Below are 14,400 nucleotides of genomic sequence, written 5' to 3' on the forward strand. Positions count from 1 at the left end.
AATGTTTACATACTGCTTTACTCATTTCATATGTATATACTGTATTCTATTCTACTGTATTTTAGTCAATGCCACTGACATTGCACGTCCTAATATTTGTATATTTCTTAACTCCATTCTTTTACTTTAGATTTGTGTGTATTGTTGTGAATTGTTAGATATTACCTCACTGTTGGAGCTAGGAACACAAGCATTTCACTACACCCGCAATAACATCTGTTAAAAATGTGTATGTGACTAATAAAATTTGATTTGATGTTAGAGAGAAAGGTGTGCTACAGTGCTATCTACTGGACAAGTATAACAATTGCAGTCTTCAGAGCCAAATTTCAGCATATGCTGTAGCGCAGCCTACATTCAGAAATGTATATACGGTAGAGGCACACACGTCAATGCAGTGTTTGCACGTTTAGATACAAATAATGAATTGATTGATTCGCTAATGTAAACGAGAAGCAAAAGACATGCACATTGTTTTATTCTACTTTGAGAAAACCATGGTCAGAGATCGTAGAACGGGTGCTTTGATACAAGTGCTTTTCTTTAGTTTTCCTGACAGGTTGGCGGGCCTATGTATGGAGAGAATTGGTTCCCTTGCTATTACTTGACTCTTTCAAAAATTATAATTATATTTAGTATAGTCCCAGATTACGGTAGGAGAAAAATATCTTAATCAACATGAACAGTGATGGAACTGAACCTCCATAATTTCGTGGGATCATTTTGACGTAAATAGTTTACCTGTCCTCCAACGTGGGAGCGTCATTTCATCTCATCACAAATATGCCAAAGTATTCATTAAATTAAAATGTAGTCATATCTCGTATGGGAACATCACGCGTATTAAATTATAATAGATCACAGCGATTGGTCAAATAAAGTACTTATTTACAATTACCACCCATTTTTTCTAAATGATATGTCACTATTGATTTGGAATTCAAACTGTCAAATTTTGGATAACGCAGCCAAAGTCAAACAATTCCCTGTAAATCTCAAAATCATTAGGACTTTTTGATGTGATTTATATATCTTGCTTGACCAAATTTCCCATTCCAATGTATATATATGTAACGGATGTGAAATGGCTATCTAGTTAGCGGTGGTGCAGTTAAACTGTTACATACACTGCTCAAAAAAATAAAGGGAACACTTAAACAACACAATGTAACTCCAAGTCAATCACACTTCTGTGAAATCAAACTGTCCACTTAGGAAGCAACACTGATTGACAATAAATTTCACATGCTGTTGTGCAAATGGAATTGACAAAAGGTGGAAATTATAGGCAATTAGCAAGACACCCCCAATAAAGGAGTGATTCTGCAGGTGGTGACCACAGACCACTTCTCAGTTCCTATGCTTCCTGGCTGATGTTTTGGTCACTTTTGAATGCTGGCGGTGCTCTCACTCTAGTGGTAGCATGAGACGGAGTCTACAACCCACACAAGTGGCTCAGGTAGTGCAGTTCATCCAGGATGGCACATCAATGCGAGCTGTGGCAAAAAGGTTTGCTGTGTCTGTCAGCGTAGTGTCCAGAGCATGGAGGCGCTACCAGGAGACAGGCCAGTACATCAGGAGACGTGGAGGAGTCCGTAGGAGGGCAACAACCCAGCAGCAGGACCGCTACCTCCGCCTTTGTGCAAGGAGGTGCACTGCCAGCGCCCTGCAAAATGACCTCCAGCAAGCCACAAATGTGCATGTGTCGGCTCAAACGGTCAGAAACAGACTCCATGAGGTTGGTATGAGGGCCCGACGTCCACAGGTGGGGTTTGTGCTTACAGCCCAACACCGTGCAGGACGTTTGGCATTTGCCAGAGAACACCAAGATTGGCAAATTCGCCACTGGCACCCTGTGCTCTTCACAGATGAAAGCAGGTTCACACTGAGCACATGAGCACATGTGACAGACGTGACAGAGTCTGGAGACGCTGTGGAGAACGTTCTGCTGCCTGCAACATCCTCCAGCATGACCGGTTTGGCGATGGGTCAGTCATGGTGTGGGGTGGCATTTATTTGTGGGGCCGCACAGCCCTCCATGTGCTCGCCAGAGGTAGCCTGACTGCCAATAGGTACCGAGATGAGATCCTCAGACCCCTTGTGAGACCATATGCTGACACATGCACGTGTGGCCTGCTGGAGGTCATTTTGCAGGGCTCTGGCAGTGCACCTCCTTGCACAAAGGCGGAGGTAGCGGTCCTGCTGCTGGGTTGTTTCCCTCCTACGGCCTCCTCCACGTCTCCTGATGTACTGGCCTGTCTCCTGGTAGCGCCTCCATGCTCTGGACACTACGCTGACAGACACAGCAAACCTTTTTGCCACAGCTCGCATTGATGTGCCATTCTGGATGAACTGCACTACCTGAGCCACTTGTGTGGGTTGTAGACTCCGTCTCATGCTACCACTAGAGTGAGAGCACCGCCAGCATTCAAAAGTGACCAAAACATCAACCAGGAAGCAGTTGAACTGAGAAGTGGTCTGTGGTCACCACCTGCAGAATCACTCCTTTTTTGGGGGTGTCTTGCTAATTGCCTATAATTTCCACCTTTTGTCTATTCCATTTGCACAACAGCATGTGAAATTTATTGTCAATCAGTGTTGCTTCCTAAGTGGACAGTTTGATTTCACAGAAGTGTGATTGACTTGGAGTTACATTGTGTTGTTTAAGTGTTCCCTTTATTTTTTTGAGCAGTGTATATCAAGCATATATCCTTGGTTTAGAATCATATTCTATGAACCTTAAATAAAAGATAAACAATTCGGATGCAATTTCACACATTTTATTTTTAAATCATTTTAAAATGTTTTTAAAATGCTTATTTTACCAAATGCACTAAAACTGTCCATAAAACAGAATCACAAAATCAGTAGACATAAAACAGTGTCCATAAATCAGTCTCCATAAACCGGGTCTTCAGGTGTTGAGCGGTTAATCAGGTATTAGTCGGAGCGGTCAGAGAAGCCCGGGACATCTCTGTACTTGTCAGCGGCCTCCTGTTTGCCATCGCCTCTGGATCTCCTCCTCCAAATGGATCTGAGGAAATCCTCCAGGGAAACCATACGCTGCTCCATGCCATCCATCTTGAGCAGAACCTGCTCCTGCAACTCAAATCCCTGGCGCAGCTTCTGCATGTTGCCTTCGCACTGGAGGAATCCTCCTTTGCCCTGACAGAAATGTTGGTAGACATACATTCAAAAAACAAAAATGTGTCCTTCAAAATACAGTAACATAGAAATACATAGAGAGCAGTATGATTTTAGGACTTTTCACCAACCTGTCCCAGCAGGCACTTTGTAAGCTATCTAAGCAACGTAGGCTAGCTATGTAGTGAAGTACACAGAGGTGCATATTTCCAATGTAGACCATATGTAAAACTAGGGCAGAGATTTTATTACCACCAAAAATGATGTAACTGGATTCACAAATTGACTAAGAATAACAATTCACCAACCTGTCCAGGGCTCTTCTTCCTGCTGATCCACAGGTAAATCATGGAGATGACCAGAACGGTCATGCAGAGAGCCAAGATCATGCAGCCGACGTTGTGCAGGGACATGTCCAAGAAGGAGGTGTCATACTCCTTGCTCTCCACTACCATTCTCAGTTCATCGGGTGTGATCTCCATCCCAACCCTTGACCAGGTTGGGTGTTTGCAGTGCTCCACGCCAATACCAACACAGACCATCTTCAGATAATGAAGTAGCTCAAAAAACAGCTCTGGGTTCTTATCTTTGGAGGCCAGAGATGTGTATCCAATCGTGTCTGAGTAACAAATGAGGACCTGAGCCAGTGCAACCTCAGAATAGCTCAGCAGCCCCATTATTACATAATCTGTGCCGTGATTGCATCATGACAGCCAAGTCACAACTATACCAACTTTGGAAATGAATCATTTGTGAAAATAGCACCCTGGTGTGCTCATCAAAACAAGTGTAACAAGCACAATGCATCTTAAATAATGAATTATACCATTTTCTAATTATTCTAACCATCTAATAGTTTTCTTAAAACAAACACAGTACAGAGAGAGGTGTATCAACACACAAGGCAACATTTTGTTCAGAACTGAGTTATATTTTAGGTTCAAGAACAGAACAGGCTCCAAGTCCTGTCTCGTTGTCAGCGCTCCCGAGTGCTGGTTGTCAGCGCTCCGCGGTTCTGGTTGTCAAAGCTCCTGATTGGTTGCCCTCGTCTTCACTCTCTCCTGATGAGCAGCAACATGAGGAAGACTCCACAGCGTCACAGCGGGTCAGTTTTCGGCCCCTGTTATTTCGAGGTGCTTTTCCCCATCTCCTACGTTCCTCATCCACCACCTGGAGCTTCTTCTCCAGGGCTAGCAGCCTCACCTCCACGCCCTTCAGCTGTTGGAGATGCTCTGACAGCATGGCAGACGTGTTAAGCATTTCCGACTTCTGCAGGAAAAACACATTTCAGAGATTCTCCCCTCCTGGATTCTTCTAACTTTTTTTTAACCAACATTTTGATAAGTTAAATCCTTAGTATTCCTCAATGTTTTGGGGCAGAAATGTCTGTTTACAACCAGCTTTTTTGAGACTTAACCTGGACAAGCACCAATATAGAAGAAGCAGATTTTACATATCTAGTGATGCTTCTCAAAAAATCTAAAACGTTGCCCTGATGTGAAAGTGGATGATAATGTTACTTACCAGTAATGTCTTGATCAGCTTCCTCTTGTATATTTTGTAAAGAATATTAAAGGCAAAAAATGGCAAGAAGATCACCAGCAGGTACGGGAGTACAGGTTCTATTGCACTGAAAACTTGGCTAATCCCACTGGCACTGGGTCGGAAAAATGCAGCAAGTTCCTCTGGAGTTATATCTATTCCAACCGTTGCCCAAGCCGGAAGACTGGGGAAAATTGAATTTTTGGGGGGTGGGGGACTGGAAAATGGCCATATAGAAAAGACCATCTTTACCAGATTAAACCATACACAGTGAAGCTGAGACAGGCATCAGACATGTATAATGTATCAAACTGAGCATAGAATCTTTGGCAACATTCCGCTCAGAGCTGTAATTGTGACAATGCCATGGAACTGTGAGAGATTTCTTTGACAATCATTGATGATGCAACCTTAATTCCATATCAACTCAACAAAGGGATGGCAGAGAGCTATCAGTTCATTCCTCAAGTTGTGCATTTATTATTTCAGAGAAAACAAATTAAAATTCACCAAGGAATTTTCTAAATTCCATTACAAGAAACATACTGCAATAAAAACGTAAAAAAAAAAGAAGAGAATGTTCAGTTATGTGCAGTATATACAACCCTGAGATATATTCCCATTAGAAAAGGTTACAGCAAAACATTTCAGATACATAAATTCTGAAATTTTATCCAATAACAAATGGCAATACAATTCTATGGCTTACATGTCCTGTCTAAAAATAACAATCCCTCCACGTTTGTAAATTATCCTCTAGTTTTCAGAAATCTATAACAAACAGTATGAACAGATTGGGCTTTTCTGACCAATGTTAAAAGCTGCAGTTACCAATGTGACGTAACGCAACAAAAATACGTTTTTATGAATGGCTTTTTCATCCTAAGTTCTTAAACTATACAAGATATTCAAATGCAGCTTTTCCCAGAGTATCAAATTACATAGCTTTTAAAACTTTAAAATGTCCAACTTGACCTCACCTCTTAACTAAAACCCTTAATGAACTATGTATGCAAAGAGCCCTCTATCAACTCTCCCAGTAAATCATAATTCTCTCAACGAGATTCAATATTGGACAGAAATGGCAGTATAATCAAGTAATTTAAAGTGATTACATTTACCCAGCTAATGACTGACCTCTAAAAGGTCAGGTCAGAAACTGGACTCGAAGAACACATCCATATAAGTAACCTTCCAACAACATCCGAAAATGGAGCCCGAACATTAATCCTCCTCAGGGAACTTGAACTTGGCGTACACAATGAGCATAACCATCGACATGACAACACACAAAGATCCAACCACCAGGTAAGCGATGCCCAGGAACTGGTTCTTTCCGCCCATCCAGGACACGTTGCTGAAGACAACCTTCTTCCTCCCACCAAAGCTCAACACGGGATAGTCTGGAGGAGGAGTGTGTTAAGGTCGAACAGGACATTTGAGAGTGACCATACAAATTAGACACCATTGGTAATATTTCTATAGAAAGATTGACTCTTTCCCTAGCATATGCTTTTTTCCAAGGCCCAAAAACGACCACGTCATGGTATTATTGTCTGCCATTTTCCTCTGTTTGAAAAGCACAGTCCCACCCAACTGGTAAGACCAGTTGAGCTGAAATGCAGGTGTAAACCATTGAGCAACAAACTGTTGTAACACGAGACACTAGCCCCATGGGAGCGAAATACAACTCACTCCGAGCGGAGTAACAAAACATATTATTATTACAGTTGCTTGCATTTAGCTGGAGTAATAGCATCAACATGCAGTTTATGTTCTCATTTCCACTCACTCTGATGAATGAGTGAGTGGAAATGCCAATTGTATTAGAATTAAATAAGCGCTCATCAATTTACAGGAGTGCTCATTGAATTACGTAATATGGCATTGTAATGTTTGAATCATCTGTCATTCCATATGTAATTACAGAACTGCTCAGTTCTTCTGTCTTCAGGCAAAACAAATGCTTCATAAGGACCTAAGACTGCACCCTTTCACACATGCCCACTGACTTAGACATTTCCATAGACCTATACATTTTATAGTGAAAGATACTGTAGGCGATTTCAAGGGAGTAGTTCCCTGCAGGTAGGCCACTGGCGTAGTCACCCTCTGTGATTCGTCGATACAGCTTCCTGAAGTCTGGCAGGGCAGCCCTTCTCATCCACACCAGGAAGTCCTGGTTCACGAAGCCGTTGTTGGATGGGTCAGAGGTGTCCAGCTCATAGGCCGGCTTGGACCAAAAGGATGGCTTCACAGTACCTACGTGAGGAAAGCAAATTAAAGCCAATGTAACGTCCAACTTCTAGATCAGTGTAGAAAAAAAATGCAGGAAGGGAAGCGTTGCTAAGGTACACAATAGTCGGTTTTTGTAGACAGAAGGTGCTAAGGTACACAATAGTCGGTTTTTGTAGACAGAAGGTGCTAAGGTACACAATAGTCGGTTTTTGTAGACAGAAGGTGCTAAGGTACACAATAGTCGGTTTTTGTAGACAGAAGGTGCTAAGGTACACAATAGTCGTTTTTTGTAGACAGAAGGTGCTAAGGTACACAATAGTCGGTTTTTGTAGACAGAAGGTGCTAAGGTACACAATAGTCGGTTTTTGTAGACAGAAGGTGCTAAGGTACACAATAGTCGGTTTTTGTAGACAGAAGGTGCTAAGGTACACAATAGTCGGTTTTTGTAGACAGAAGGTGCTAAGGTACACAATAGTCGGTTTTTGTAGACAGAAGGTGCTAAGGTACACAATAGTCGGTTTTTGTAGACAGAAGGTGCTAAGGTACACAATAGTCGGTTTTTGTAGACAGAAGGTGCTAAGGTACACAATAGTCGGTTTTTGTAGACAGAAGGTGCTAAGGTACACAATAGTCGGTTTTTGTAGACAGAAGGTGCTAAGGTACACAATAGTTGGTTTTTGTAGACAGAAGGTGCTAAGGTACACAATAGTCGGTTTTTGTAGACAGAAGGTGCTAAGGTACACAATAGTCGGTTTTTGTAGACAGAAGGTGCTAAGGTACACAATAGTCGGTTTTTGTAGACAGAAGGTGCTAAGGTACACAATAGTCGGTTTTTTGTAGAAAGAATGTGCTAAGGTACACAATAGTAGATTTTGGTAGACAGAAGGTGCTCTTTGGTAAAAGGGATAAATTGGTCATCAAAAAGAAAGGAGGACCGAGGCACTCTTCATAGAATGAATTATAAATGCCTTTATTTGTATCGCATGTTCAAAGGAAACAAAGTTTAAAAACTCCTAGGTCAGTGTGTTAAGACATGTGGATGTAGGGTATTATTGATCAGGCATCTCAAGTTAGGATGTCACTGTATACATTTATGTCATGGTCTCTGCATTGAGCTCATTACCATTGAATGCGCTCTTTAGAGGCGTAACAGAGGGGTTCCTGTATTTGATGTTGTAGTCAGTCCACCATGCTATTCCTTTTCCATCAAAGGGAACAAGCTTCTTGGTACCGTTCACGATCTGATAGAGCTTAAAGGTGTCTTTAAAAAAAACAATGCAGAGATTTAATTACTGGACAACGTTGAACAGAACATTTACTCCAAGTGCAGCGTGGTAATAAAACAGTCTACCAGAGTTCTGATTAATGAATTATGAGCTTGTACCATTGAACATGCTGTTTGCTAATGATCCACAGGGCACAATTGGCTTTTGGTTGGCATCATACTGATAGGGAGAGCATGCAGAAATAGGTGTCTGCAACAAAGAGGGGAAAACAGTTGGTGATAGGTCGTCAGTCACAACATTTGAGGCTGTTCATAGATCATTTGTCACACATTCACATCTCTTCCCACCTTAAAGTACTCCAGATCCCCTGAGAGCTGGTATTCATCTTTTGAAGCCCCATATGAGCGTTGGCTCTGAAAGTAGTTGGACAGACCATAGTAGAAAAACACAGGACCCTGAAGAACAAAAAGTAAGTTAGAACCAGCTCGGTACTACATGTAATGAGCAGACCTCACATTACTGTGATAACTTAAATAAGCGAAGGGGTACGAATGTCACGTTACCTCAAACAGAATGGAGAGGGAGAAATCCAGTTTGCACGTACAGTTCTTGTCGCTGGGGTTGGAGCACTTGTAGCAGTCTGAGGTGGTCTCTACTCCGGTGTAATCTTTCTGCGTTAACATATAGCATTGCATTAAATATTGATCAGCACCTATCAACATAAAACCACAACTCACACCTCCATTATGTTGTGTGCCAGAAACCATCATCTTCATCCTGCCAACACCGAATGAGCTAGTAAACAAGCTTGAACAGATCGCAAGAGTAACATTCAAGTAGAAGATGCACACAATTACCTAAAGAGTTACAGGCAATGTCTAATTTGAACTAGTAAAAATTGAGCTACTCTGATGAAGTTCATAACTAAATTGAGAACATACAACGGGCCAATATTACATTTTATGCAAATAGACAATAAAAAGGTATCAGAAATCCTGAAACTAGGAGTCACTTTTGACCAGTTATGCCCATGTCAGTCATACTCTTACCTCCAGCACTGTGATGTTCTGTGAGGCGATGAAGAGGGCAACACCTATGCCAATGAATGCCAGGCCAATGAGCACAAACCCAGGGATTACGATACTAGCCGACAGCATGGGCTGCCAAGCAGGGAGCCTCTGCTGTGTGAAGGCTGTGTTGTCTGGCCGGTTGGCCGTTTCTAGCTCTTCTTTCATCATGATTCTGTTAGTAAAAAACAATAGGGAGGGACTTTATATTTTTAATTCAGGGAGCTGTGAACCAGCAGATCAGGGCAGGGGTCAATTCGAATTGAAGGCAATAAATTCAGGAAGTGATTTAAGTGTAATATTCAAAAACGTTTGAAATAAATACTATAGCTTCTACTCAGTTTATTGAGAAGTCATTGAAAATAGATGCAGTTCACATTTTGAATTGTTTTTGAAGTTTACTTCCTGAATTGACTGCCTTCAATTTGAATTGACCTAGCCATGAAACGTGTATGTAGGCCTATCAGAGTTTTTCCATGCAGGAATTCCTAAGGAATTAAAAAAAAATAATACTATGCAGTTTCACTGACAGGATTAGGGCCCTGTGTTTCGCGCAATCATGTGACAGATTTTTACTTTACTTCATTTATCCAACTGTCCCAGCACCATTATAATCCAATTAAGATAAACCTAACCTTTGGCAAAATAAGTAAAACTGTAAAGTTAAAAAGGTAGACTCGGCAAAATGACATTGCCAGGAGCAGCACAGCAGAGGCGCATTTGAGTGGTAAACTTAAAGTAGTCGACTGTAGACGGAAGTCGACGAGTAAAGTCAGGGGAAGTTCATATTCACCGTCAGCAAGTTTTTAACTTCTGCCGTTTCTAGGAACCGCGACTATGGCAGACATTGTAGTCGCCTTTGTTATTGCCGATGAAGTGGATGCAACCGAAATTCCACTTCTCCAACACGAAGCCGAACATGATCAACATGGTCCAAGGAATGCATATTCTGATGAGGAAATTAGATACCAGCCCAAGCTCTAACATTCACAAGACTTGTTTTGTATTTTTGTGATGGTCTTCTCAAAATATAACCAGTTAGTGAGTGCATAGGCTACTAGAATGAGAACTTAAGTGTTTTTTCAGCGTATGCTCTGTTGTTGCCATTACGCCATGCCCTTGTACCTTATTATTATTTGTGATTGTGCAACATGGAATTGTAACAGATTGTGATTAAACGGAGTCCAAAGATTCTTACTGTGTGGTAATTGATTTCATGTCAGCTTCACTACAACCTCCAGTGTATTTCTTTAATTCTCAACCTTCATGTTGTTGTCAGTAACCAGAATTTGATTCAATCACATGAAGGACAACGCACTCACTGTACAGAAAAGGATTACATGCTGACCACACAGCTCGCGTGCGTGCGCCATCGCACGCATGTTGATTTTGTCCACCCACACCAGACGCGATCAGGACACACAGACTGAAATATCAAAATTAACTCTGAACCAATTATATTCATTTGGGGACCGGTCGAAAATCATGAAACATTTTTGGGCAATTTAGCCAGCAAGCTTGCTGTTATTAGGTAATTTGTCATGGGATATAAACATTGGGTTGTTATTTTACTTGAAATGCAAGTCCTTTACTCCGACAATTAAATAGACAGATAAAAGGGTCAACTGAGTTTGTTTCTAGTAATCTCTCCTCCTTCAGGCTTCTTCTGTGGGTTATATGGCGGACTACAACCCAAAAAAAGGTGTACTGCTGCCACCAACTGGACGGGTAAAAAACCCAAAACAAGGTGAAAAGAAAATCCATATGCGATAGGGAAACTAACGTGATCCACTCAAATAGGAATAGTACCTTGACAAAACAAAACTCCCAATTCTTCCTTCTTTCAAATTTCCATATCTCTCTTCTCAGACTCTAGGGCCTGAGGGTGGTACGGCTTGTGACAATATGTCCGAGAGCCATGTTTCAGATAAGGAGATAATATTGCAGTCGAGGGTGCCGTTGGTAGCGTGATCTTAATAGCAATGGATTGGTCAGCAGAATGGAGGGAAGAGGTGGCCCGGTAATGCCTTCGCCTTAATCTCACCAGGATCTCCCCCAACCCTTGCCTCTAATGCCTGCATTTCCTCTTGAGTAGCCCGAAAATTGGGTTGGAATTACACAAGGAGCCCAGGGCAGATGGGTCGAAGTTGAAGCTGGAATTAAGGCAAGTAACTGCTGATCTGATGTTCAAAAGTTATTGTAGGTTGTAAGAAATGGAAGCAGATACATTGTGAAAATAAAGTAAAAATACACTACAAAAGAACCACAAAAATAGTAACGTTGGGTTGGCGCTTGCAAAACGGTGGCCATCCAGTATGGCGCCATCTCTGCCTTTTGCTTCCCAAAAACCCAGAAGTTGGTCTCCCACAATGCTTTGGCTACGACTTCAAGTTGCAGTTGGTGAGGAGCAACTGCAGAAAACTCTAGTCGACTGCAGTTGAAAGTTCATGACCTTTGATCACATGGTTGTTGAGGTCATGCAGTTGCAAGTCGGACCATTTTTATACCCACAATGCAAAACAAAGGCGGTGACCAACGTCTTGACAAAAGTGATCAGCTGGAACGCTCCCATTGAGATGAGCGAGATGCAAGACTTCACTCTCACGGGTTCACTTCACGCTGGTAGCCAGGGCATCAAAACGTTGGAGAAGTTGAGCCTTGTGCTTCAATGCTGTAAAAGTTCAGCTTGCACCTAGCCAAACTCCGCTAGGCGAACCCAACGAGTGAGCTCACGTACTCCCTTAAAAAGACCTTCGCTTGAAAAATAAGAAAAAAAGTTGCAATAGTACTGTGTCCACCTTGAGATGTCGTAGTCACTTCATCAAAAGTCCAAATTAATCTAAGAATCACGTTTTTGCAGAGGAGATCTTAGTTGTGTAATGTTACATCTAACTAAGATGCATGGTGCAGTATTTCCCAAGTGAAAATTTGCATGAAACTAGTCATCCTCGTTGAATGACAAACACTTCATTGAAGCATCCCTACTGTTGACTAATAAAGGGGCGTAGACTTCAGCTACGAACTTCGGCTTGCCTCGAGAAAAAGTGTTGTGTGCACAAACAGCCCTCCCAAAAACGGCCAAAACTAACAAAAAAACTGTTCAGAACTGTTTCGGATTGGGATCCAGTGGCAGCCCGCCCATTACGGGCGGTGCCCCACTTGTGATTGGTTAAAAAAAAAAATTCCATACATACATACACAGTTGAAGTCGAAAGTTTACATACAACTTAGCCAAATACATTTAAACTCAGTTTTTCACAATTCCTGACATTTAATCTTTGTAAAAAATCCCTGTCTTAGGTTAGTTAGGATCACCACTATTTTAAGAATGTGAAATGTCAGAATAATAGTAGAGAAAATTATGTATTTATTATTTCTTTCATCACATTCCCAGTGGGGCAGAAGTTTACTTACACTCAATTAGTATTTGGTAGCATTGCCGTGAAATTGTTTAACTTGGGTCAAACATTTCGGGTAGCCTTCCACAAGCTTCCCACAATAAGTTGGGGGAATTTTGGCCCATTCCTCCTGACAGAGCTGGTGTAACTCAGGTTTAGGCCTCCTTGCAGAACATCTCGAAACTTCCGGGAATGCTTGCAAAACAGACCGGGGTTTGAGAAGTCAATGAGAGAAGTGAACAATTCTTCCTTATTTAAATTTTCTCTAAAATCTAAAAAGGCACAACCTAGATTCAAGCCAATGTCTTAAGTAGTTGAACATGTTATTACTTTAACGTTGTGAAAGTGACAAACTGACTGATTTGACCGCCTGCACATGCGCAGGTTTGGCGACCGCTAGACCCAATGACAATGTTTCTGCTAATGAGCTTAGCTAACCAACGTCGCCATGACATAACCTACAAGCGTGATCTGGGATTTCTATTGGAGAAGCAGTTTATGCCCATCTTCACACTGTACCATCTTTGGTATAATCTGATCTGTTCAAAACAGTGGCCGCATGTGCAGCAGTGGTGATTCGGTGTTTGACTTGCAAAAGTGAAATAGGTGTATTTATAATGGTTGTTTAAATACACAGATCGCTTTATACATTTTAAAAGAAACTACAGGTAGTTAGAAAAATGTGCGTCATAATTCGATCATGCTGCTCCAACCACCTCTCACCCAGTGTATTCAGCCAATCAGTGGCCACCACCGATGGGAAGCCTTTAGAAATTGATGGTGCTTACAAGACAACTGCGAACAAAAAAGAAAACGAGGTCAAATCATGACGTCAGTGATCTTGAAGTTGTTAAGTCAGAGCTCTAGAAAGAGGCCCAAGTTCCCGATATGGAATTCCAAGTTGGATGACCATAAAAAAAATATTTTTCCCATTTGGAGCTCGTTTTTCTCACCCCTCCCCATTCCAATTTGTCCTGAACACACTGAAGTTGGAAATTTAAGAGTTCCCAGTTGTTTTGAATGCGGCATGAACCACGATGTTGTTTACTTTGTCCATTACGTCATATCGCTGAGGCTACCTTTAATTACCAGTACAGCTTCTTTGATATTGAGTTTTATATAATCCCAAGTATGATGATTTGCCTCAAAACAGCTGCTAGAAATAATGAGCATTGTTATGTTAATGTAAACTGTATTTTTGTTTTACTTATAGTGTGGAGAAATGGTGTATGGACAACTGAATGATTGCATTCATGAATACTAGTTGTCTTTTCAAAAGGGACAATTGAGGTAAAATGAGAGCATTTCTTATTTTGTTAACTGAAATACAGGTTAGTATTCCGAGTGTGGTATCACATTAGTGACTAGCATTTGGCAAACATGGCATTCTACACTGGCAGAATTTAAAAATCTTTTTTTATATTTCCGCATGCCTGTCGCCTACGTTTGTTCAAGAGACAATGAACACCCCCATTCTTCACTCTGATAAGTTAGAAAGTAAATCATTGCAAACTAGCTTACTTACCCGTTTAAACGAAGAAGAAAATCTTTATCTTTCTTTTCAGATTCGTTTGCGGGATATCCAAAATAGGCAGCGTAAAGTAAATAGCCAAACAGGGCGCTGCCTACCGCTAACACCTTTACCTGACTGACTGTTCCTTCTTTTTTCCTTTCTCTTCCTGCCAATGGTGTTCCTCACAGTGACGTCATTTCAAATCAAATCAAATTTTATTGGTCACATACACATGGTTAGCAGATGTTAATGCGAGTGTAGCGAAATGCTTG

The 14,400-nt window shown here is 41.4% G+C and overlaps 1 protein-coding gene across 3 annotated transcripts; it reads right to left on the reverse strand.

The window, feature by feature from the left end:
• Nucleotides 1-5,142: 5,142 nt before the first annotated feature.
• tmem30b (transmembrane protein 30B) lies at nucleotides 5,143-14,310 on the reverse strand. Of its 3 annotated transcripts, XM_055862738.1 has the most exons (9): nucleotides 14,141-14,310; nucleotides 13,339-13,410; nucleotides 9,200-9,392; nucleotides 8,714-8,821; nucleotides 8,498-8,605; nucleotides 8,309-8,399; nucleotides 8,048-8,185; nucleotides 6,742-6,948; nucleotides 5,143-6,089 (listed from the first exon to the last, which is right to left on the reverse strand). In XM_055862738.1, the coding sequence occupies exons 3-9, from the start codon at nucleotides 9,386-9,388 to the stop codon at nucleotides 5,911-5,913; spliced, it is 1,020 nt and encodes a 339-aa protein (XP_055718713.1). In that variant the 5' UTR covers nucleotides 9,389-9,392; nucleotides 13,339-13,410; nucleotides 14,141-14,310; the 3' UTR covers nucleotides 5,143-5,910. The 3 variants fall into 3 exon arrangements, with proteins under 3 accessions (XP_055718713.1, XP_055718712.1, XP_055718714.1); XM_055862737.1 differs by lacking the exon at nucleotides 13,339-13,410 and having other exon boundaries at nucleotides 14,141-14,309; XM_055862739.1 differs by lacking the exons at nucleotides 13,339-13,410; nucleotides 14,141-14,310 and adding an exon at nucleotides 12,632-12,794.
• Between the last annotated feature and the right edge of the window lie 90 nt (nucleotides 14,311-14,400).

This window comes from Salvelinus fontinalis, chromosome 15 (assembly GCF_029448725.1).
Source record: "Salvelinus fontinalis isolate EN_2023a chromosome 15, ASM2944872v1, whole genome shotgun sequence".
In the NCBI taxonomy this organism is placed as follows: domain Eukaryota; kingdom Metazoa; phylum Chordata; class Actinopteri; order Salmoniformes; family Salmonidae; genus Salvelinus; species Salvelinus fontinalis.

Coding starts and splice junctions, on each gene's coding strand:
- tmem30b (XM_055862738.1), bottom strand. CDS start 9,388: ATGATGAAAGAAGAGCTAGAAACGGCCAACCGGCCAGACAACACAGCC. Junction 8,822..9,199: donor AGAACATCACAGTGCTGGAG/GTAAGAGTATGA, acceptor ATGTTAACGCAG/AAAGATTACACCGGAGTAGA. Junction 8,400..8,497: donor GGGATCTGGAGTACTTTAAG/GTGGGAAGAGAT, acceptor TCTTTGTTGCAG/ACACCTATTTCTGCATGCTC.